The 23,908-nt window shown below is 41.3% G+C and overlaps 1 protein-coding gene and 1 long non-coding RNA gene across 3 annotated transcripts; one reads left to right on the top strand and one right to left on the bottom strand.

Annotated features, from left to right (window-relative positions):
• Window positions 1–1,359: 1,359 nt before the first annotated feature.
• LOC118397232 (phosphatidylinositol transfer protein alpha isoform-like) lies at window positions 1,360–17,913 on the bottom strand. Its single transcript, XM_035791783.2, has 12 exons — window positions 17,761–17,913; window positions 16,189–16,219; window positions 13,187–13,332; window positions 11,950–12,041; window positions 10,058–10,065; window positions 8,636–8,710; window positions 8,037–8,120; window positions 4,693–4,770; window positions 3,986–4,096; window positions 3,508–3,630; window positions 3,281–3,339; window positions 1,360–2,042 (listed from the first exon to the last, which is right to left on the bottom strand). Exons 1-11 carry the CDS (start codon window positions 17,775–17,777, stop codon window positions 3,292–3,294), a joined length of 813 nt encoding a protein of 270 aa, XP_035647676.1. The 5' UTR covers window positions 17,778–17,913; the 3' UTR covers window positions 1,360–2,042; window positions 3,281–3,291.
• On the top strand, window positions 4,777–23,371 carry LOC118397233 (uncharacterized). 2 transcript variants are annotated; one of them, XR_004828379.2, is made up of 3 exons: window positions 4,777–5,290; window positions 18,401–18,585; window positions 21,747–23,371. It is a non-coding gene; the product is annotated as an uncharacterized LOC118397233 (long non-coding RNA). The 2 variants fall into 2 exon arrangements; XR_004828380.2 differs by lacking the exon at window positions 4,777–5,290 and adding an exon at window positions 18,006–18,087.
• Window positions 23,372–23,908: the final 537 nt, after the last annotated feature.

Below are 23,908 nucleotides of genomic sequence, written 5' to 3'. Positions count from 1 at the left end.
TGAGGTCTAAACTAGTGTCTCTGCTTCTGTTCAGTCAGTCTAACTGAGGTCTAAAAGTGTCTCTGCTTCTGTTCAGTCTAACTGAGGTCTAAACTAGTGTCTCTGCTTCTGTTTCAGTCTAACAGTCTAAACTAGTGTCTCTGCTTCTGTTCAGTCAGTCTAACTGCGGTCTAAACTAGTGTCTCTGCTTCTGTTGTCAGTCTAACTGAGGTCTAAACTAGTGTCTCTGCTTCTGTTCAGTCAGTCTAACTGAGGTCTAAACTAGCGTCTCTGCTTCTGTTCAGTCAGTCTAACTGTGGTCTAAACTAGTGTCTCTGCTTCTGTTCAGTCAGTCTAACTGCGGTCTAAACTAGTGTCTCTGCTTCTGTTCAGTCAGTCTAACTGAGGTCTAAACTAGCGTCTCTGCTTCTGTTCAGTCAGTCTAACTGTGGTCTAAACTAGTGTCTCTGCTTCTGTTCAGTCAGTCTAACTGCGGTCTAAACTAGTGTCTCTGCTTCTGTTCAGTAAACTGAGGTCTAAACTAGTGTCTCTGCTTCTGTTCAGTCAGTCTCTAAACTGTGTCTCTGCTTCTGTTGTCAGTCTAAAGGTCTAAACTAGTGTCTCTGCTTCTGTTCAGTCAGTCTAACTGAGGTCTAAACTAGCGTCTCTGCTTCTGTTCAGTCAGTCTAACTGAGGTCTAAACTAGCGTCTCTGCTTCTGTTCAGTCAGTCTAACTGAGGTCTAAACTAGTGTCTCTGCTTCTGTTCAGTCAGTCTAACTGAGGTCTAAACTAGTGTCTCTGCTTCTGTTCAGTCAGTCTAACTGAGGTCTAAACTAGTGTCTCTGCTTCTGTTCAGTCAGTCTAAAGGTCTAAACTAGAGTCTCTGCTTCTGTTCAGTCAGTCTAACTGAGGTCTAAACTAGCATCTCTGCTTCTGTTCAGTCAGTCTAACTGGTCTAAACTAGTGTCTCTGCTTCTGTTCAGTCAGTCTAACTGGTCTAAACTAGTGTCTCTGCTTCTGTTCAGTCAGTCTAACTGAGGTCTAAACTAGTGTCTCTGCTTCTGTTCAGTCAGTCTAACTGAGGTCTAAACTAGCGTCTCTGCGGTCTAAATTAATGTCTGTAGATCTACATAAACCCTGTGGGAAAATAAATGGGATTAAAATGTGTGAGTTAGGAAACTGCTGATGTGAGTTCCGTTTTGAAAAACCATATGAACAATGGGTTAAGAGATTCACTTATCTTGATCTTTTAAACCATTTCTTTGCAATATGGTGAAATTCTTTGACTTAAAGGATGTGAAGAAAAATCAAGCATGTCATAAAAATGGGAACACCTCTCTTGCACAAATTAAATGAATACAATCACAGAATGCAAAGAGTATAAATATATTGTTTTTAATATTGGTCGTATAGAACAACTACATGTCGCTCCAAACATTAAAGCACAAAAGTGTTACACAATCCAACAGAGAAAATAACCTGTGAATAAATACAGAAAAATACAGTACAGGATATGTTTGTTTTATTAAACTCAGATCTCTATTCAAGAAGAGACCAGGTACATTGTTCCATATTCCTTGCCACAAAAATCCCTAAGCCCAAAGCCATAACACTTACAACAGGATTTCAGCCTGCTGATGCAGGTTGTCCGGTTGGCCGCGGGCAAGAAACATTTACTGTAACCAAGAGGGGAATACAGAGACAAGAGACAGCGTGTTTTGAAAGAGAGGAGGAGAAACCAACAAATTCAGCTTTGTCCACAAAACACATGGAGGACTTAACACAATAGACAATACTATCATTACAACTCTAAAACAAAATTCCCATGAAAAAAAAATGGACAAATGACCTAATTAGTTAGGAATGGGGATGGCCCTCTGGGGCTGCTGGGGCCTGTGGACCTCTGGGCTGCTGGGGCCTCTCCATGGTTTGCCTGGACAGTATAGGATGACCTTAGAGGACTGGGACAGAGATGAAGAGAGCCTTGGGTCAAGTCTGCATACAGCCATATAATTCCCAAGGACTGGGGCAGGGCAGAGATGCTGGTGTCTCAGTAACAGATCTGAAAAAGTGGAAGGAGAGAAAGATTTGTCAGACTTGATTATAGTCTTCTATCAAATGCAAATTCTGTAAGATGGACACGTCTTGTTTCCTTGCACACAATAAGAGGACATATTGCTTGAGGGTATGGAGCAGGGATTGACTAGATTCAGGCGCGGGCCAATTTTTTTCTTGAGCGGGTGGTCAGGGGGCAGAAAGAAAAAATAACTGTGCCACAAGCTTGCCGAGAGGCACAAGTGGTCTAAGGCACTGCAGTGCTTGAGGCGTCACAACAGATCCGGGTTCGATCCCGGGCTGTGTCGCAGCCAGCCAGGACCGGGAGACCCATGAGGCAACACACAATTGGCCTAGCATCGTCCGGGTTGGCCTAGCGTCGTCCGGGTAAGGGGAGGGATTGGCCAGCCAGGATTTCCTTTTCCCATCACACTCTTGCTACTCCTGTGGCGGGCCGGGCGCATGCACGCTGAGTTGTACTCCGTTTCCTCCGACATTTGTGCGGCCGGCTTCCGGGTTAAGCAAGCAGTGTTTCAAGAAGCAGTGCTGCTTGGCAGGGTCGTGTTTCGGAGGATGCATGGCTCTCGACCTTTGCCTCTTCAGAGTACATATGGGAGTTACAGTGATGGGACAGGACTATAAACTACCAATTGGATATCATGAAACTGGGAAGAAAAAAGGGGTAAAAAGTATATTTAAAAAAAACAACTGCACCGCAAGAAACCCGAAAATAATATATTTGACTAAAACAATCATTTCAAACATTGCATACATTTGTATACAACCACAGAAAGTATCTCTATTACGCGTGGGAATACATTGGAACATATTTCCAAAATTAAAATCACTTGGAGCTGATTTGCTGTTGTTTTTACAGTCTTATGTAGAACAATAAAATAAAACATGATAAAACATTTGAAAACGTTTTTTCTAGCTCAGAAAACTTGGGGGGGTCAAATAAAATCAGAAGAGGGCCAAATTTGGCGAACCCTGATATAGTATGTGAGATGGGAGCGATTACACTATGACACTGATAATATGATAGCTGAGTCATGTGGGGTAAGGTGCCAGCTCCTCGTTTCATGGGTCTTGTTCATTACGTCCAAAGAGGAAGAAAATGAACTTATACAGGAAGGGACGACATGGACTTGTCCAATAAGAAAAGCTCATTATTGTTTCCGGATGCAAATCGCTTTAAAGCGACCCTGAACACGGCTACTGACGAGCAGACAAAGATGTACTCACGGGTCACAGCCTCAGTCCTCTGAAGCAGAACTCCCTTTGACTGGATCCTTCACCCTCATCTGAAAGACACACACACAAAGACACACACGTCAATAAGTAGGATATCTAGGACAGCAACAAAGCATTTAGCAAATTTCCGTAAGCTAATGACAAAACCGATAAGACAGTAGTCCATCTCATTCGGAGTTAATTAATGCCAAAGACCAAACAAATGTACAGTACATTACCTCATCCAGCTCTTTTTGGGTCTCCTCTTCGATACGTCGAATGTCCTCCATTGTCAGTCCGATCCATTTATCAATCAAACAGAACAGTTGTCTGTGGAACTTTGTAAACAATCGCTTCTCTTGCTGGAAATGAAAGAGGGGAAGATTTGTTTTTTAAAGAATTACAAGGAACAAATACTATTAATATCAGCATTTATGATGTGCAACTTGGAGTAACATTTCTATGGCAAATCACTGTCTGGCCACTAGAGGACAGAAAACCCTTTATCTTTACTGTAAACTAGTCTTTAGTCACACCCATAGAAACCGCACAGCTTCGGATATCTTATTTCTCAGCCAAACGAGTCTACTAGTTTCCTCTTCACGGCTTCAGGGCAGAGTAATTTTTTTTGCATGCACAGTGGGTGATATGAAGGCCCCATAACAGAATATGATGCAAACACTGGAATAATTGACAAGTCTCTTTCTCTTACTGCACCTTCTGAATGAAGTTCTCAATTTTGTTCTGGACCCCCCACCATTTGAAGTTGACTGTGACTAACTTATAGGCGCACATGTGAGGAGAGTTTGTGTTGCTGGGAAGCTCCTTCTGCAGAGGTAAAGACAAAGTTATTACACCCTCAGGCAGAGGCAGAATAGTTCATGACACACATACCGATGGAACTTCAGAACCAGAATGGAAACAGCCAGAGCCATACAGTATAGGAAGAGTGCCACGGCCAGATTTTAGAACAGACCGGGCCGCCTTTATTTTCGAAATTTGGATGATATAACAATACAAGAGCACCTCCGACAATTCCCTATGAAATGACCCGTTGTAAACAAACAAAACAGATCGGCGAATTTTACTGACGTTTTTACCGATTAGCATTCGGGACAATGTGTATCCAAGTTGGTACTGTGTTGTGGTGTCAACAAATTACATATCTGCTTTCACTGGACATCTTCACTGGACATCTTCATAGGTTTGGAAAACTATCAGAAATAAACAGCACAATGCGGAAGCATCAATGAACACTTAGCAGCTACTCTGGAAGTGAAATTGTCTCTCTCAGGAATGTTCAGACAAACACAGCACTGGCCCAACTCTCTAAATATACTGTATGACTCTTGATACAGCTCCTTGTGAAATTAGCTGATGTGAAAAATATGACAACAATATTGCAATATTGATTTGGGTAGTACCTTCCAGTTAGGCCCCAGGGGGCCCCTGCCTGTTTTCTCTGATTTGAATATGGCAGGATCTTCTTCTGGTTTATAGTCCTGTGTGGAGCAGAGTGAGCAGATGCGTAAGATGCAAAGATGACAGTGTTTTATTTAATTATGTTTAGGTAACTGGGTCATATTCATTAGGGCACACCGTTGCAAAACGTAGTAGAACATTTTGTAAATAAAAACAATTACTACAACAGCCTTACTACAACAACAAAAATTGTGGCAAAGTTCAAACTTGCCACAAAATGTTGCCAGAAGTTTGCAAATGTTTGCCACTAGTGCTGAATCAGCGGGAAACATTTGTCAACAATAATATTTATTGCCAATAGTGGCAAACAGTTTGCCAGAGTTTTTTTCTGGCAAACAATTCGCTCAAGATTGTATTTGAATCTGTGGCAAACCCATAAACATTAAGAGAAAACCTGTGGCAACAATAAATATTGTTGCCATTTCTGTTAAACATTGAGTTCCAAGACGAGAAACCGTTGATGACGACCAGTCAGAGGGAGAAGAAACATTTGTTGGAAAATGGATACCAAGCTATCTAGCTACCTACCAAAGTTGTCTGGTGAGTGTCTTATTAAACTTGCTAATAAACTCTTAAATAGTTTAAGCTAATTGATGCCTGGTAAGCAATGTTATGTTTAATGGGATAGAGTGAAACACATTTTGTTGCTAGCTAGCTAGATCAGATTCAATCTGTCAGCGTCACTGACTGGCTAGCTAGCGGCTAGCGATGATAGCTTTCATAATTTCACAATTGATGTGATAGCTAGCTAGCCAACTTACATTTTTAGGTGAATACGTTTCTGTCTTTCAGCAAGCACCAATAATATGCATGTCAATATTCTAGTGTCACTGTTCAGTAGCATGTTAGCTACCACAACAGCTAAGGTAGCAACATGAGCTGACTTGACATCAAAGCAAAACTTCACTTTTAGAGATGGATGACAATGGTTGTCTAGCAATGATAAACAACCAAATTTGGCAGAGCTTGAAGAATTTTGAAAGTAATAAAAAGGAAAATGTTGCACAATCCAGGCGTGGAAAGCTCTGAGATGTACCCAGAAAGTACTGTGCAGCCGTCTTCATCGACCTCGCCAGACTCTGTCAATCACCAAATTCTTATCGGCAGACTCAACAGCCTCGGTTTTTCGGATGACTGCCTTGCCTGGTTCACCAATTACTTTGCAGACAGAGTTCAGTGTGTCAAATCGGAGGGCATGCTGTCCGGTCCTCTGGCAGTCTCTATGGGGGTGCCACAGGGTTCAATTCTCGGGCCGACTCTTTTCTCTGTATATATCAATGATGTTGCTCTTGCTGCGGGCGATTCCCTGATCCACCTCTACGCAGACGACACCATTCTATATACTTTCGGCCCGTCATTGGACACTGTGCTATCCAACCTCCAAACGAGCTTCAATGCCATACAGCACTCCTTCCGTGGCCTCCAACTGCTCCTAAACGCGAGTAAAACCAAATGCATGCTTTTCAACCGATCGCTGCCTGCACCCGCATGCCCGACTAGCATCACCACCCTGGATGGTTCCAACCTTGAATATGTGGACATCTATAAGTACCTAGGTGTCTGGCTAGACTGCAAACTCTCCTTCCAGACTCACATCAAACATCTCCAATCAAAAATCAAATCCAGAGTCGGCTTTCTATTCCGCAACAAAGCCTCCTTCACTCACGCTGCCAAGCTTACCCTAGTAAAACTGACTATCCTACCGATCCTCGACTTCGGCGATGTCATCTACAAAATGGCTTCCAACACTCTACTCAGCAAACTGATGCAGTCTATCACAGTGCCATCCGTTTTGTCACTAAAGCACCTTATACCACCCACCACTGCGACTTGTATGCTCTAGTCGGCTGGCCCTCACTACATATTCGTCGCCAGACCCACTGGCTCCAGGTCATCTACAAGTCCATGCTAGGTAAAGCTCCGCCTTATCTCAGTTCACTGGTCACGATGGCAACACCCAAGCACGCGCTCCAGCAGGTGTATCTCACTGATCATCCCTAAAGCCAACACCTCATTTGGCCGCCTTTCGTTCCAGTACTCTGCTGCCTGTGACTGGACAATTGCAAAAATCGCTGAAGTTGGAGACTTTTATCTCCCTCACCAACTTCAAACATCAGCTATCCGAGCAGCTAACCGATCGCTGCAGCTGTACATAGTCTATTGGTAAATAGCTCACCCTTTTCACCTACCTCATTCCCATACTGTTTTTATACTGTTTTTATTTATTTACTTTTCTGCTCTTTTGCACACCAATATCTCTACCTGTACATGCCCATCTGATCATTTATCACCAGTGTTAATCTGCAAAATTGTATTATTCGCCTACCTCCTCATGCCTTTTGCACACATTGTATATAGACTGCCCATTTTTTTCTACTGTGTTATTGACTTGCTAAATTGTTTACTCCATGTGTAACTCTGTGTTGTCTGTTCACACTGCTATGCTTTATCTTGGCCAGGTCGCAGTTGCAAATGAGAACTTGTTCTCAACTAGCCTACCTGGTTAAATAAAGGTGAAATAAAATAAATAAATAAAAAAGACACAGCTGTAATCACAGCCAAATGTGATTCTAACATGTATTGTATACTCAGGGGGTTGAATACTTTTCTAATCAAGATATACAACATTTTACAAATGTTAGAATTCTTTTTCCACTTTGACATGAGAGTATTTTGTGTAGATCGTTGAACATTTTTAATCCCACTTTGTAACAACAAAATGTGGAAAAAGTCAAGCAGCGTGAATACTTTCTGAAGGCACTGTAGTGCATTTAGTATGTTTAGTTCTCTGTGAGAAGCAAGTTCATTTGAATGTGTATGTGATTTGATTTACGTAGATACATCTCAATGTTGTGAATACACAAAGAAATCAAAAACCTAATCTAATTTGCATATTCATAATCAGTTTGAAGCAAATTTGCAGCAAATAGTAGAAAGTTCACCACAAGTTTCCCGGAATTGTTTGCCAGAAGTTCACAAGTCGCCTCAAAATTTGTCGCAACAGTTGGCCACGAAACTAATTTCATTTGAAAATATGAGCTGTCCGCAAATTTGCCAAAGATTAGCCACAACTGTTTGCCAGAAGCCTGCTTTCTCAGTAAGGGAATTTCTATTGAACTAGTTCAGGTAGTCCCTCCCTGTTTCAGTCACTTTTTTCCCCCTCAATTTACTGCCTTCGAGTACAACCCTGATCCGTCTGGGTTTAGAAAAGTAAGAGAGTAATTACTTACTAACTTACTAATAATAAGTTGCTAGTACATTCTCACAGATCTACCACTGCTCTCACCTTGGCATCCACTTGGGTTTTGTCAGCAATGTCAATGTAGACTACTTCAGTCTTCTTCCATTGCTCTGGGTCTAGTCTGTGTACCTATGCAGGGAATCATTTATAGTAAGTTACCAACTTCAAGAGCTGAGAATGCCTCTCTAGTAGTCACTACATAGACCAGGTATAACATGCAGGGTTGTGGCCAATTTAAATCCACTCGTTTCAGGAAATAAACTGAAATTGCCATTCTAAATCCAATTTCAAGGGTAATTGAATTGAAATAGAATTGACCCCAACCCTGATAACAGGGCACTTTGATACATTGTGTAAATGTTGATTCAGTGTCATACCCAACAAAGCAGGTCTGAGAACAACAACAAAAAATGCACAAGAGAAGGGTTTCTGAATCCTTTCACAAAGTGAGTGAAATGGACACAAATGACGTCAGTGGAATTAAGTGTCTGACATGACGTCAATGGAAGAGTCGGACAGATACAGTAAAAGGGGAAATGGTCGAATTAAAGGACTAGCGACGTCTGCTAACGGAATTAGATGTGCTGGAGGTCCATGGCTGACATGGTATGCATTCAGACTCATGACATTAGCTGCTCACTCACATTGTCCTGATCCCCCATGTCGGGCTTGTGCCACGTCTCAATTTTAATCAGAAAATTGTCCTTCATGTATTCATTCTGTGGGAGGAAGGAAGAGCAATACATAAGAACAAGATCAGTCTCAAGTGAGCAGCACATACTGGGTTCAAACACTATTTGAAATCATGTCAAATACTTGATCTGTGCTCGATTGAGCACGCCCGGCTTAATCAATCAATAGAATAGTCCCTAACATGTAAACCCCACCCATCTGGTAATCTATGTAGGCTAAAGCAAACGTTCAAATGATTTGAAAGATTTCAAACCCAGGTCTAAAACGGAGTCTGTAATATAAGGACTGTTAGTGATTACAACTTAAGGGATACATTAGCTAAGAGCAGTGGTACAAGTAACAACAGCTGAAAGACTCACATAAGCACACACATCAGTGGTGGGAAAAGTACACAATTGTCATACTTGAGTAAAAGTAAAAGATACCTTAATAGAAAATGACTCAAATAAAAGTGAGTCACTCACTAAAATACTACTTGAGTAGTCTAAAAGTACTTGGTTTTAAATATACTTAAGTATCAAAAGTAAATGCAATCGCTAAAACATACTTAATCATCAAAGGTAAAAGTATAAATCAAATTCCTTATATTAAGCAAACCAGGCAGCACCATTTTCTTTTTTTTCTTTCTTTTTATATTTACTGAGAGCCAGAGCACACTCACACAGACATCATTTACAAACAGTGTGTGTGTTTAATGAGTCCGCCAGATCAGAGGCAGTAGGGATGACCAGTTATCTTGATATGTGCATGAATTGGACCATTTTCCTGTCCTGCTCAGCATTCAAAATGTAACGAGGACTGTTGGGTGTCAAGGAAGATGTATGGAGTAAAAAGTACATTATTTTCTTTAGGAATGTAGTGAAGTAAAAGGTGTCAAAAATATAAATAGTAAAGTACAGACACCCCAAAAAATGACTTAAGTAGTACTTAAAAGTATTTTTACTTAAGTACTTAACACCACTGACACACACGGACGCTGGCGAACCCAGTGTCAGTCTTTCTTTTCTTTAATTATTTAACTAGGCAAGTCAGTTCAGAACAAATTCTTATTTACAATGACGGCCTACACCGCCCAAACCTGGACGACGCTGGGCCAATTGTGCGCCGCCCTATGGGACTCCCAATTACGGTTGTGATACAGCCTGGATTCGAACCGGTGTGTCTGTAGTGACGCCTCAAGCACTGAGATGCAGTGCCTTAGACCGCTGTGCCACTCAGGAGCCCCAAGTATTAAGTCAGCCCCATCCGCTTCTCTTCTTTCCTTTTGACAGGCAAAGTTACCAGCTCCTCTTTCACCATGTTTACAGCTGAATAGTTGCCAGTAAACAGCAACATACTGTATGTGTAAATGTATAGAAGAAAACAGTACTTACTGTAATAACTGCAATAGGGGAAAGGATGGACATGAGGAGACAGAGAGAAACAATGTTTAGGGGAACAGATGCTTTCAAAATAATATCTCAATGGTTGCACATTTTCTTGAAATTGGCTAACTCCCTACCAACCAAACTGATAAGACGTATGTATGTATGTATGTATGTATGTATACACACACATATATACAGACAGACAGACACACACAGTGCCTTCAGAAAGTATTCAGACCCCTTCACTTTTTCCACATTGTTACGTTACAGCCTTCATCTAAAATTGATTAAATAGTTTTTCCCCCCCTCAATCTACACACAATACCCCATAATGACAAAGCAAAAACTGATTTTATACATTTTTACAAATTAAGTCCAGGCTCAAGCTGGGCCACTCAAGGACATTCAGAGACTTGTCCCAAAGCCACTCCTGCATTGTCTGGCTGTGTGCTTAGGGTCGTTGTCCTGTTGGAAGGTGAGCCTTTGCCCCAGTCTGTGGTCCTGAGCACTCTAGAGCAGGTTTTCACCAAATATCTCTCTGTACTTTGCTCCATTCCTCTTTTCCTCCATCCTTACTAGTCTCTCAGTCCCTGCCACTGAAAAACATTCCCACAGCATGATGCTGCCACCACGCTTTACTGTAGGGATGGTGCCAGGTTTCCTCTAGATGTGACGCTTGGCATTCAAAAAGTTCTATCTTGGTTTCATCAGACCAGAGAATCTTGTATCTCATGGTCTCAGGGTCCTTTAGGTACCTTTTGGCAAACTCCCAAGTGAGCTGTCATGTGGAGACACCTGAAACCCCACCTCTTTAAGGAATACCTAGGATAGGATAAAGTAATCCTTCTCACCCCCCTTAAAAGATTTAGATGCACTATTGTAAAGTGGCTGTTCCACTGGATGTCATAAGGTGAATGCACCAATTTGTAAGTCGCTCTGTATAAGAGTGTCTGCTAAATGACTTAAATGTAAATGTATGTAAATGCTTTTACTGCGGAGTGGCTTCTGTCTGGTCACTCTACCATAAAGGCCTGATTGGTGGAGTGCTGCAGAGATGGTTGTCCTTCTGGAAGGTACTTCCATCTACACAGAGGAACTCTGGAGCTGTGTCAAGAGTGACCATTGGGTTCTTGGTCACCTCCCTGACCAAGACCCTTCTCCCCTAATTGCTCAGTTTGTCCGGGCGTCCAGCTCTAGGAAGAGTCTTGATGTTTCCAAACATCTTCCATTTAAGAAGGCCACTGTGTTCTTGGGGACCTTCAAACGCTGCAGATGTTGTTTTGGTACCCTTCCCCAGATCTGTGCTTCGACACAATCCTGTCTCGGCGCTCCGCGGACAATTCCTTCCACCTCATAGCTTGGTTTTTGCTCTGACCTGCACTGTCAACTGTGACACCTTATATAGACAGGCGTGTGCCTTTCCAAATCATGTCTAATCAATTGAATATACCACAGGTGGACTCCAATCAAGTTGTAGAAACATCAAGGATGATCAATGGAAACAGGATGCACCTGAGCTCAATTTCAGGTCTCATAGCAAAAGGTCTGAATACTTATGTAAATAAGGGGGGCTATACATATATAAAAACCTGTTTTTGTTTTGTGATTATAGGGGACTGTGTGTGAGTTGATGAGGGAAAAAAATGAATTTAATCAATTATAGAGTAAGGCTGTAACGTAACAAAATGTGGAAAAAGTCAAGGGTCTGAATACTTTCCGAAGGCACTGTACACTATTAATACCCTGGCTATTAATGTCTGGCTATAGGTTCAGACATTACAAAGATTCCAATAGCATGTCCTCACAGTGCTGGATGCTAGCATGTATGGCCGAGTTAATTATTCAACATCTTCTGTCTCTACAGAAGGGGTAGGTAAAACAAAGGGCAGGGGACTTACCCGTCCGACAGTAGGGGTAAGCATTCCAGGCCTTCTCGTGGATGTTAAGAGCAGTTGATGGTGCCAAAATGCGCACGTAGTTTGGCACTTTACTGCAGAGAGAAAGGAAGATATTATTATGGGGTCGATCCATATGAATTCAATCACTTTTTGACCACATCCACGGCACCCAAATGAACACACCTATTTGAACAAAACTCTCCACATGCTTGCCCATGGTAGAAGGGGTGAGAAAGTGATTTTTTGGCCCTAAATGCAAAAACATTCAGGAGATAGACGTGCTCAAAGTTCACCCTATTTGTATAGCCCACCCTACCATGAGGGATCTGTATCTTCAACACTACCGGCGAAGAGTGGGTTAACTGCCTTGTTCAGGGGCAGAATGACAGCTTTTTACCTTGTCAGCTCGGGGATTCGATCCAGCAACCTTTCGGTTACTGGCCTAACGCTCTAACCACTAGGCTCCATCTACCTGACAGGTGTGGCATATCAAGAAGCTGACAAAACAGCAGGATCATTACACAGGTGCACCTTGTGCTGGGGACAATAAAATGCCACTTTAAAATGTGCAGTTTTGTCACACAACACAATGCCACAGGTGTCAAGTTGAGGGATCATGTCCGCCAGAGCTGTTGCCAGAGAATTAAATATTCATTTCTCTACCATAAGCTACCTCCAACATCGTTTTTGAGAATTTGGCAGTACATCCAACAGGCCACACAACCGCAGACCATATGTAAACACAGCAGCCCAGGACCTCCACATCCGGCTTCTTCACCTGTGGGATCGTCTGATTGGGTGGGGGAAACTCATTCTGATTGGCTGGGCCTGGTTCCGCAGTGGGAGCCCATGGCTGCACCAATGCCCAGGCATGTGAAATCAATAGATTAGGGCCTAATTAACTATTTAAAATTTACACATTTCCTTATATGAACTATAACTCAATATCTTTGAAATTGTTTGCATGTTGCATTTATATTTTTGTTCAGTATAATTTGAAAGCTTTAAAAAAAAAAGTCATGATGATTTTCATGTACTGTATAAAGGGGCAATCTGCAATTGAACTAAAATGAACACCACACTAATTTTTCAGAAACTGAGGGATGGAGCTGGAGAAATGTAACCACTCTGAAATTCATAGTTTTAACCATGTGGGTGGTGTGGGTGGGTGGTTGCGAGTAGGTGGGTAGATGAATGGGTGGGTGGGTAGATGGATGAATGGGTGGACCAATCGTACCTGTGCAGGTGATATATCTTGTGGGTGTACTGGCCCTTCTCTCCATCCTTCTCATAGGGTTCATTCTTCAGCACCTCCACCCCTTCTCCTCCACCCGTCTCATTCTTACTGGTCTCAGCCACAGAGTACAGCTGACCCACTTGGTACTGTGGAGAGGAAGACAGAGCAGTGAGCTACAGTTACACAGACTAAATCATCCCCATTGTTCACCAGTTGCATTAACAGACAGCTGCAACCACTTCAGTGGGCACACATGTGAGGGAAATGAATTCAGGAACAAGGGGGATTGTATTAACTCAGTTCCCCCCATTCACATCCCGGACTATTCACATCTCAGAGCACCTGGACAGGGACAGTTTTCTGTTTCCACCGCCGGACGTTCCTTGAGCATTTAGCCCAGACAGACACCGACTTCAGCATAACAGTTTAACAGCATAACAGGACTATCAGCAAACATAAGGAACATCCTGTAATAGCCTTCAGATGACAGTCTCTCTGCCAACAACTCCCTCATTGGCTGCTCGCCAGTGCTATGAGGATGTTGAGCTCTGTCGAAGACATTTGGCAGGTTGATTACAGTCTCCAACTCTGCTGTCCCAGCCTAGGCAGCACACCCCATCCATCCACCCGCACAGGCCTTGGAGTCACTCTGCAGCAGTCGATGACGTGGAACGAGACCATTTGCTGCTGTGTGCAGCGTGACTACAATAACGTTGTGCTGGAACGTGGCCACTGTGTGTCAGGGAGCTAGTGACTCACAGGGAACTGGTGACTCACTTGCTACACATGAACACTACTCAGCAACCAACAGCAAACTGACAATTAAATCACAGACTAGCCTTCCAATTACAGGGCATTAGTGCACCCGTGGTGGGGTTTTAAGTGCAGTGTGTATGGTTGGTAGTTCGTACCGGGCTGATTTGATGAGATGCTTTCAACAGGTGAAACAGCTCTGTTTGGAGGAAGAGGGGGGTAAAATCACATCCTCTACCAAATAGAGTTATTTTGGTGGCTCCGTCTCATGCGCAAGTGGGTGGTTAGGAATGTGACGACACGTGTAAAACCAGTGTTTCATCTATTGTCCCCCTAAGTGTGTGTGACTCATCTGGCCATCTTCCTCTGGCTGGACAAGGAAGTTTTAAAGGTATGGCCTATTTCATACAGAGAAATTGGCATAGTAGGCAATTTAACCAATCACAGCCCCCCTTTTACTTGTATCATTGCACATCCTGCAAATCATCAGCAGAGTCCAACCATTTTGAATCCATTTTTATAAGTAAAAGTAGCAGAGACCCCACTCTGAAACTTTGATATGCATCTAGAGTATATCGTGTTCAACAATATATTTTAAAATTTGCCAAATCCATAAAGGTTTATTTTCAATAATCATGTTTAGATTCTTCAATATACCTAAATATATGCCATTTAGCGGACGCTTTTATCCAAAGCGACTTACAGTCATGTGTGCATACATTCTACGTATGGGTGGTCCCGGGAATCGAACCCACTACCCTGGCGTTACAAGCGCCATGCTCTACCAACTGAGCTACAGAAGGACCTACTTAATATTCCTACATTTATGTAAGAAATCTGTTATTTAAATCAAAATACTATTCATATTACAAAGCAAGCAGTAAAGCTTCATATGACACCACCTTTTGTTTTGTAGCACCTACAGATTAAACATTATGGAGTATTAAAGGAGGCCTGGGTATGGCCAAAATATCACAAATATTCCAACTTCAATTAATTATGCATAAGGATACAATTGTCAAATATATTTCAACAATCTTTCCTCCAAAAGGACCCTTCTATGGGTATATATACAACTGTGAAAATCAAACATAAGCACGTTTTCTGTAGAACATTGGTCTTTTAGAAACTACAACTCCCTATTAGGTCGCACAGTTCGGGCATGATCTGATTTATCTCAAGAGAAACCGCAGCGCTATGTGCGCATTGAGCTCACAGACCAAAAAACTGAACGAAATGGAATTCAAATAATTGAACCGACGTCAGTCAATTCGTTGTTTAAAAACTAAAAAAATAAACATTTCGGTTAATCGAAAGATTAATATTCCTTGCTGTCATACCTGCTTACAGGGGTAAGGAATTGTAATTTGGGTGAACTCTCCCTTTAACAAGTTCTTCAAACTTTTTCCACCTAATAGCAGGAACAGCACCATCTAGTGGTCAGAACCTGGTAATACCAGGATGTAGGATGGGCCATAAACCTAACAACTTAAATTACAAATTTCTCTGAACAGTGTGTTAACCATTTCTCTGGATTCCTCATGGTTTGCTCATTGTTAGAAAAAGGTTTGGTCCAAATCAGATGTCAGGTACTATATTTATTGAATATAATACAAATTAAATTGGCCAATTTGGGTGCAATAAATTAGCTTAATTTCTCAGAGATTATACTATATTTCAACAAAATAATGTTGCAGGACTGCTAATCCTATCCGTTTCGAATTACAGAAATGATTTCAGAACAATCGGAGATGGTGGGTGTTCTGGCTTGCTGAAATGACATGGAACGACCCACAACTAATGACTTCAACTGCTAAGCTTCAGTTAGAATACGGTGCTCTGTCATAATTAACATGGCTAATAGTTTCTGACAATGTCTGACCTGAATGTGTGTGGCTAGCTAACCACTGCAACCAATATTCTGCCAATGTAAACATAATGGAAACCATGCCAACTGCCCGCACACACACGCCCCCCCACACACACATCATCATAGAAAGGCTTGTACAAACAGGCACTTCAAGGATAGAGGAACATAATGCAGACAAACTGCCCTGATTCCTCAAGAGCATATGCATGCTAGATAATGGGTTAGCCCCATGAATGTTCCACTGGTGTATACGGCTAGCTAATGGTTGAGCTCAATTTGACGGTCGCATCAGAAAACGAGAATGTAGCTTAACCAGCTCGATTTGTGACATGAAGCAAGAGTTTAAGACACAAAGAAATGACACTCAGTCAGTACTTACTTCTTCCACAGATATGGGGAGGACGACTCGACTAGAAAAGAGAGAGAGACAGAGAGACAGAGAGAGAGAGAGAGAGAGACAGAGAGAGAGAGACAGAGAGAGAGACAGAGACAGACAGACAGACACAGAGAGAGAGAGAGAGAGAGAGAGAGACAGAGACACAGAGAGAGACACAGAGAGAGACACAGAGAGAGACACAGAGACAGAGACAGAGACACAGAGACAGAGACACAGAGACAGAGACACAGAGACAGAGAGACAGAGACAGAGGAGACAGAGAGAGCAACGTCACTTTACAACACAACACATTTTAACACCAACTACACCTGCAGCTCATGACTAATGTCATTGCTCATTTAACTTATCACTTGATTTATTAGTTCGACTGACAATTCTCTGACATTAACTTCTAATAGTAGGCTAATCAAAACAAGTTTAGCCTAATAGAGCTGGGACGATAAACCAAAAATGAATCGATACCGACCATACTGGATCACTTATCGCAGGCATTTTGCTGATTTCATTCATTACAATAAGTAGGCTGTACTAGAGAAATGTGAAGTTTGAAATAAAATACATTTGCTAATATGGGTGACTGTTAATGGGACAAGAGATGGTTACAACCAACAAACTAGTAGCGGTAGTTTAAAGGATCATAAAATGTGGTGCACATGAATGTCCTATTTTTCATTATTGCATCAAGACAGGCAATTTGTCGCGTTATGGATTTTTGACCATATTGGCCAGCTCTACCTACCAACTATAAACATTTCAACATGCTACTGATGCTAGCTGTAATATTGTCATGGAGGAAATTGAAGCCAGGTGTAGATCTCTACTGTCAGAAAACAATTAGGTTTGTCCCAATCCTCTGCCCGTATACAATAGGCAATAATCACCACTTGTTCCCAGTCTAAGCACCCCTGAATATTTCATTATAACATATCTGGGTGTAATGGGAGCCCAGACAGGCACCATACTAATTATACGGTATTGATACAGGCAGGTTTGAGGCATCAGGATGACACGTTGATATGGCAGTTGTTGACTCTAGTAACCAGTGAGTTAGATGACATGGCATGCAGGTGTATACTTGGCATACTGGGGTATAAAGGCACACCCTTCTATGTGTTTAAGTAGGCCTGATGATGCATGGGAGGGTTATAATTCAAGTTATAGTTACAATGTTAAAGTGGCACGTTGTAAGTTAAGCTCATTAAATAATGTTGGTAAAATGACAATACATTTCCAATTTGGCCAATGTGTTAATGAATATTTTACTTGATGAATTCATTCAATGAGTATGTCCATACAGGGAGAACACAGGCAACAAGCAGTCAATAGCCCTCTCCATTGACAAACTTGACAGCTTGCACATGTGTTTTTCGAATTCCCAAATAGTAAGTAGGCAATACTAGACTAACAGAGGAAAACACTATAAACGAATAGAGCAGGATAACTGTCACGCAAGGAATTTTGCCAATGTTTGCCTGTGTATGACAGCGCATCCATCGTTCTCCTGCGCAACACGTTTTGACTAAACAGCATATATTTTCATTGTTTTTTACTTACAATTCTTTAATGAGCATTTTTGCAGTGTTGTCCGTGGATATGCAGCATTCAGATTCCTAGTTTACTGGTAAAAACTCCAAATCGGTCCCTGTATGTTTGACCCGCTGCGCCCTACGGTCTCCGCGGTTTTGCGCTCCTATTTTTCTTTAATTCACTTCCTGACAGACGCCGAAAGGGGCGCGGCGTCCTGGTGGCGACCACACCTCCAGTCAGTAACACAGTAACCACCCTTATTCTAAACAAAACATACAAACCTGATACAGCCTCACTATTTATTGTCCATTGTTTGCGCTGATCACACACACATTCCTATTTCTAATGACAGAGGTGAGATTATTTTTTCTTATGCCTGGACTGTACCACATGCCACATAGAGGCATGCACTGTAGATAGCCTACTTCTGGAAAACTGTCGGCTCTTCAACTGAAATCTACCTTGGTCCAATGTTGTTGTTTTTTAAAAGTAAAGTACATTGGTTTGTAAGTTGTTTCACCTGTCACAGTGGTTCAGTTTCACTGAGACCAAATGTTATTCCAGTTCTCCTGGTTTCACTCTTCATTCAAGTTTATTGGCTGTGACAGTTGGTGGAGGGTGAACCCAGTAACACCCTGTGTTTTCTTGTGTTGGTCTGTTGGAACAGGTTAGTAGCAACCCCAGCAAGTCAAACTAGTGGCTCAGCCTTCAATAAGCCCGAGCAAGACTAGAGCAACACGAAGAATCCATCCATTCCAGACCGACCTTAATCCACTATCAAGGTCAGGTCAGGAGCAACATGGAACTGTGGATGCTACTATTGTCAACTACCTATGCTAACTTCATCTTACTGTAAGTCAGAGGAGACTGGTGGGGGGAGCTATAGGAGGACGGGCTCATTGTAATGCCTGGAATGGAATTAAACACATCAAACATGGAAACCACATTTGAGTCCATTCCATTTATCCCTTTTCAACAATTCCAATGAGCCTGTCTTCCTATAGCTCCTCCCACCAGTCTTCACTGCTCCACTTGTGTTAAACACTCCCATTACCATAATGATTTTAGGTGAGAGTTGAAAACATGCATTGTTACAGAATTATGCTTTTCACGTGAAGGTTAATGTTTACTTGAATTACCCCACAGCAATTCATCCCCAGTGATCAAGCAATTATCAAAACTGCCTAACTGTTTTTTGGGGGATCGTGTTGTTCTTTTTTTAGGTATCACTTGCACCAGAAACATCCAGTTCTCACTCCAACTCACTTAGTAGGTGTGTTAACGACACCCAAGACTCAATCGTTTGAATTGGGCGTCTGAGATTGGGTGTCGTATTAAACTGTAATATCCTGTCCTCTGGTGGAGACTCGAGACTCAGCAGCATTACTTTATAATGAAACACCTCCTTTATCAGTAAAGGCTCTTTTTCTTTTTGGAAATTTGCCAGCCCTTACAGATATGATTAATGTAATCATGTCAGCCATTACAGGCATGATTAATGTAATCATGTCAGCCATTACAGACATGATTAATGTAATGTTGCCAGCCATTACAGACATGATTAATGTAATGATTTGCCAGCCATTACAGACATGATTAATGTAATGTTGCCAGCCATTACAGACATGATTAATGTAATCATGTTGCCAGCCATTACAGACATGATTAATGTGCCAGCCATTACAGACATGATTAATGTAATGTTGCCAGCCATTACAGACATGATTAATGTAATGTTGCCAGCCATTACAGACATGATTAATGTAATGTTGCCAGCCATTACAGACATGATTAATGTAATCATGTCAGCCATTACAGACATGATTAATGTAATGTTGCCAGCCATTACAGACATGATTAATGTAATCATGTCAGCCATTACAGACATGATTAATGTAATGTTGCCAGCCATTACAGACATGATTAATGTAATGTTGCCAGCCATTACAGACATGATTAATGTAAATGCCATTGACCAGCCATTACAGACATGATTAATGTAATGCCAGCCATTACAGACATGTCAGCCATTACAGACATGATTAATGTAATCATGTCAGCCATTACAGACATGATTAATGTAATGTTGCCAGCCATTACAGACATGATTAATGTAATCATGTCAGCCATTACAGACATGATTAATGTAATCATGTCAGCCATTACATGATTAATGTTGCCAGCCATTACAGACATGATTAATTAATGTAATGATTAATGTAATCATGTCAGCCATGATTAATGTACAGACATGATTAATGTAATCATGTCAGCCATTACAGACATGATTAATGTAATGTTGCCAGCCATTACAGACATGATTAATGTAATCATGTCAGCCATTAAAGACATGATTAATGTAAATGTTGCCAGCCATTACAGACATGATTAATGTAATCATGTCAGCCATTAAAGACATGATTAATGTAATGTTGCCAGCCATTACAGACATGATTAATGTAATCATGTCAGCCATTACAGACATGATTAATGTAATCATGTGCCAGCCATTACAGACATGATTAATGTAATGTTGCCAGCCATTACAGACATGATTAATGTAATCAATCAGACATGATTAATGTCAGCCATTACAGACATGATTAATGTAATCATGTCAGCCATTACAGACATGATTAATGTAATCATGTCAGCCATTACAGACATGATTAATGTAATGTTGCCAGCCATTACAGACATGATTAATGTAATCATGTCAGCCATTACAGACATGATTAATGTAATCATGTCAGCCATTACAGACATGATTAATGTAATGTTGCCAGCCATTACAGACATGATTAATGTAATCATGTCAGCCATTACAGACATGATTAATGTAATCATGTCAGCCATTACAGACATGATTAATGTAATGTTGCCAGCCATTACAGACATGATTAATGTAATCATGTCAGCCATTACAGACATGATTAATGTAATGTTGCCAGCCATTACAGACATGATTAATGTAATCATGTCAGCCATTACAGACATGATTAATGTAATCATGTCAGCCATTAGAGATGATTAATGTAATGTTGCCAGCCATTACAGACATGATTAATGTAATGTTGCCAGCCATTACAGACATGATTAATGTAATCATGTCAGCCATTACAGACATGATTAATGTAATCATGTCAGCCATTACAGACATGATTAATGTAATCATGTCAGCCATTACAGACATGATTAATGTAATCATGTCAGCCATTAGACATGATTAATGTAATCATGTCAGCCATTACAGACATGATTAATGTAATGTTGCCAGCCATTACAGACATGATTAATGTAATCATATCAGCCATTACAGACATGATTAATGTAATGTTGTCAGCCCTTACAGACATGATTAATGTAATGTTGCCAGCCCTTACAGACATGATTAATGTAATCATGTCAGCCCTTACAGACATGATTAATGTAATCATGTCAGCCCTTACAGACATGATTAATGTAATCATGTCAGCCATTAGACATGATTAATGTAATGTTGCCAGCCCTTACAGACATGATTAATGTAATGTTGCCAGCCATTACAGACATGATTAATGTAATGTTGTCAGCCCTTACAGACATAATTAATGTTGCCAGCCCTTACAGACATGATTAATGTAATCATGTCAGCCCTTACAGACATGATTAATGTAATGTTGTCAGCCCTTACAGACATGATTAATGTAATGTTGCCAGCCCTTACAGACATGATTAATGTAATGTTGCCAGTCATTACAGACATGATTAATGTAATGTTGCCAGCCATTACAGACATGATTAATGTAATGTTGCCAGCAATTACAGACATGATTAATGTAATGTTGCCAGCCATTACAGACATGATTAATGTAATGTCGCCAGCCATTAGACATGATTAATGTAATCATGTCAGCCATTACAGACATGATTAATGTAATGTTGCCAGCCATTACAGACATGATTAATGTAATGTTGCCAGCCCTTACTGACATGATTAATGTAACTCATCCTAGAATCACAAACTTTTACAGATGCACATTCGAGAGCATCCTGTCAGGCTGTATCGCAGCCTGGTACGGCAACTGCTCCGCCCACAACCGCGAGGCTCTCCAAAGGGTGGTGCAGTCTGCACAACGCATCACCGGGGGCAAACTACCTGCCCTCCAGGACACCTACAGCACCCGATGTCACAGGAAGGCCAAAAAGATCAAAGGCAACAACCACCCGAGCCACTGCCTGTTCACCCCACTACCATCCAGAAGGCGATGTCAGTACAGGTGCATCAAAGTAGGGACCGAGAGAGTGAAAAACAACTTCTATCTCAAGGCCATTTGATTTGATCCTGACCACAAAAAACGTGGCTGAAATGAAATCCACAATAGCCTAACCCTGAGAAATGGGATTTCCCCCTAGGGTGGTTGGATTTAGGAGAGGCGGCAATCTGCAGGCTTCCTCCACTTAAAAGCAGACCATCCATGTTGTTTTCTTCTGTCCATTATATTGCACACAGCTGAAACATGGGATATGTCATTCATAATATAGGTTATTTAACACATTTTGCATTAATAGTGATTGACAATCCACCACACTTTGAGGAAACATGCAAAAACGTCAAACAAGGTCAAACAAATACAAAGTGGACACTTTATTTTACAAATTAATCCGTTTCTGTTTATTATTTTTTTCATATATTGATTTTTTTCTCATTTAGACAAAGACTCAAAATGTCAATAACAATGGCTATAATGTGATAGAAGACAACATAAAATGAGATCCAATATACAGCATATAGACATTAAATACGTATTGAAACAAACACCAAAAAGGAGAATGTAAAACAACAAAATAAACATTTGAGTAAAAAAAAACAAGGTACAAGTCAGGGAAAAGCATTGGTGTTTCAGCTGAAGTTCCCGCTCAATGTCTAAAAGTGACACACAATCATTAAAGCCTTCTATCCAAAAACCATTGGTCGTCTTTCGTCGTCAGAGAATAGAACAGCCAATCAGTCACACTTTACATCCAAGGGAAGGGGATAGTAGTACACGTATGTCACGTCTAGAAAATAATTACGGTGACGGCATTCTGAGTAGAATGACGGTTTTAAGGTATGGCAGTGTAAAAAGTGCTGATTCTCCCATACTGAGGGAATGAAGATCATCCCAACCCCACATTCATTGTGCTGGAGTACAGTATAGCATCATTATCAGAATCCACCTGCAAATCTCTAGTCATATGTTCAAGACACAAGAACCAGTCTTATCCAGGGCTATACATGAATTCTCCACTAGTCTTTCCTCCTTTCGCTAAATAAATTCATGTAAACGACAAGTAGAGTGATGTTCAATGTAAGGATGTTGAGGATGCCTAGACCTGTTTCTCTATCAGTGTGTGTGTGTGTGTGTGTGTGTGTGTGTGTGTGTGTGTAAATCCTTGAACCCAAGAGACCCAAACAGACAGGCCCACAGAGCAGTCAGTAGCAAGGAGCCATTCTACATTGCGGGACAGGGACCTACTGGATGGTGCATACAAGAGGAGAGACTAAGACCACGAAGTAACTTTGACTGAATATAAAAATAACCGTTTCTTGCTGTTCCAATGTCATTTCTCAATGATTTTTTTTTTTAAACGACTGGGAATACATTCTATGCTATAACATGCAGAACTAGCAAGTGATGCACTGTCTATGTTATATTTCAGTGCAGGCCATTCAGAATAATAGCATTGAGATCCTGGTAAGAGGACTAAGGTGCATATGTGCCATTCAGTTCTCACGTATTTCATTGATGAAGCTTTTGGGGATTCTAGCATTGTCTCTCAGTTCCATCGCCAGTATGTGAAGGATCTCTTGGGTGGGTGGTTTGTGTTTGGGTGAGACTGCAGTGGAGAAACAGGTCTGTCAGTGCAACAGTTCAGGACAGTGGTTTTGAACATGGATGGATCAACGTGACGGGTCACGATGAGAGAGGGCAGGGGCACCGACTTGCCGTTCCCACATCTCAAATCATCTACACATAGAGAGGCAATCTGCTGGTTACATGGCTGTGTTTGGAAGTGCTTCTGTGAGTGACCGAGGAAAATCAGGTGACCCGTCCAGTCTAAACACTGCGTCTGCGGACGTAGAGCTACGTCTACCCAGTTGTCGCGCTCTCTCTCTCCGGTGTCTGTTACCTGCAACAGATCATTCAAGAAC

The sequence above is a fragment of the Oncorhynchus keta genome, chromosome 18, assembly GCF_023373465.1.
Source record: "Oncorhynchus keta strain PuntledgeMale-10-30-2019 chromosome 18, Oket_V2, whole genome shotgun sequence".
In the NCBI taxonomy this organism is placed as follows: domain Eukaryota; kingdom Metazoa; phylum Chordata; class Actinopteri; order Salmoniformes; family Salmonidae; genus Oncorhynchus; species Oncorhynchus keta.
Note: the sequence above shows the minus strand (reverse complement) of the source record. Positions and strands in the feature narration are given on the sequence as shown.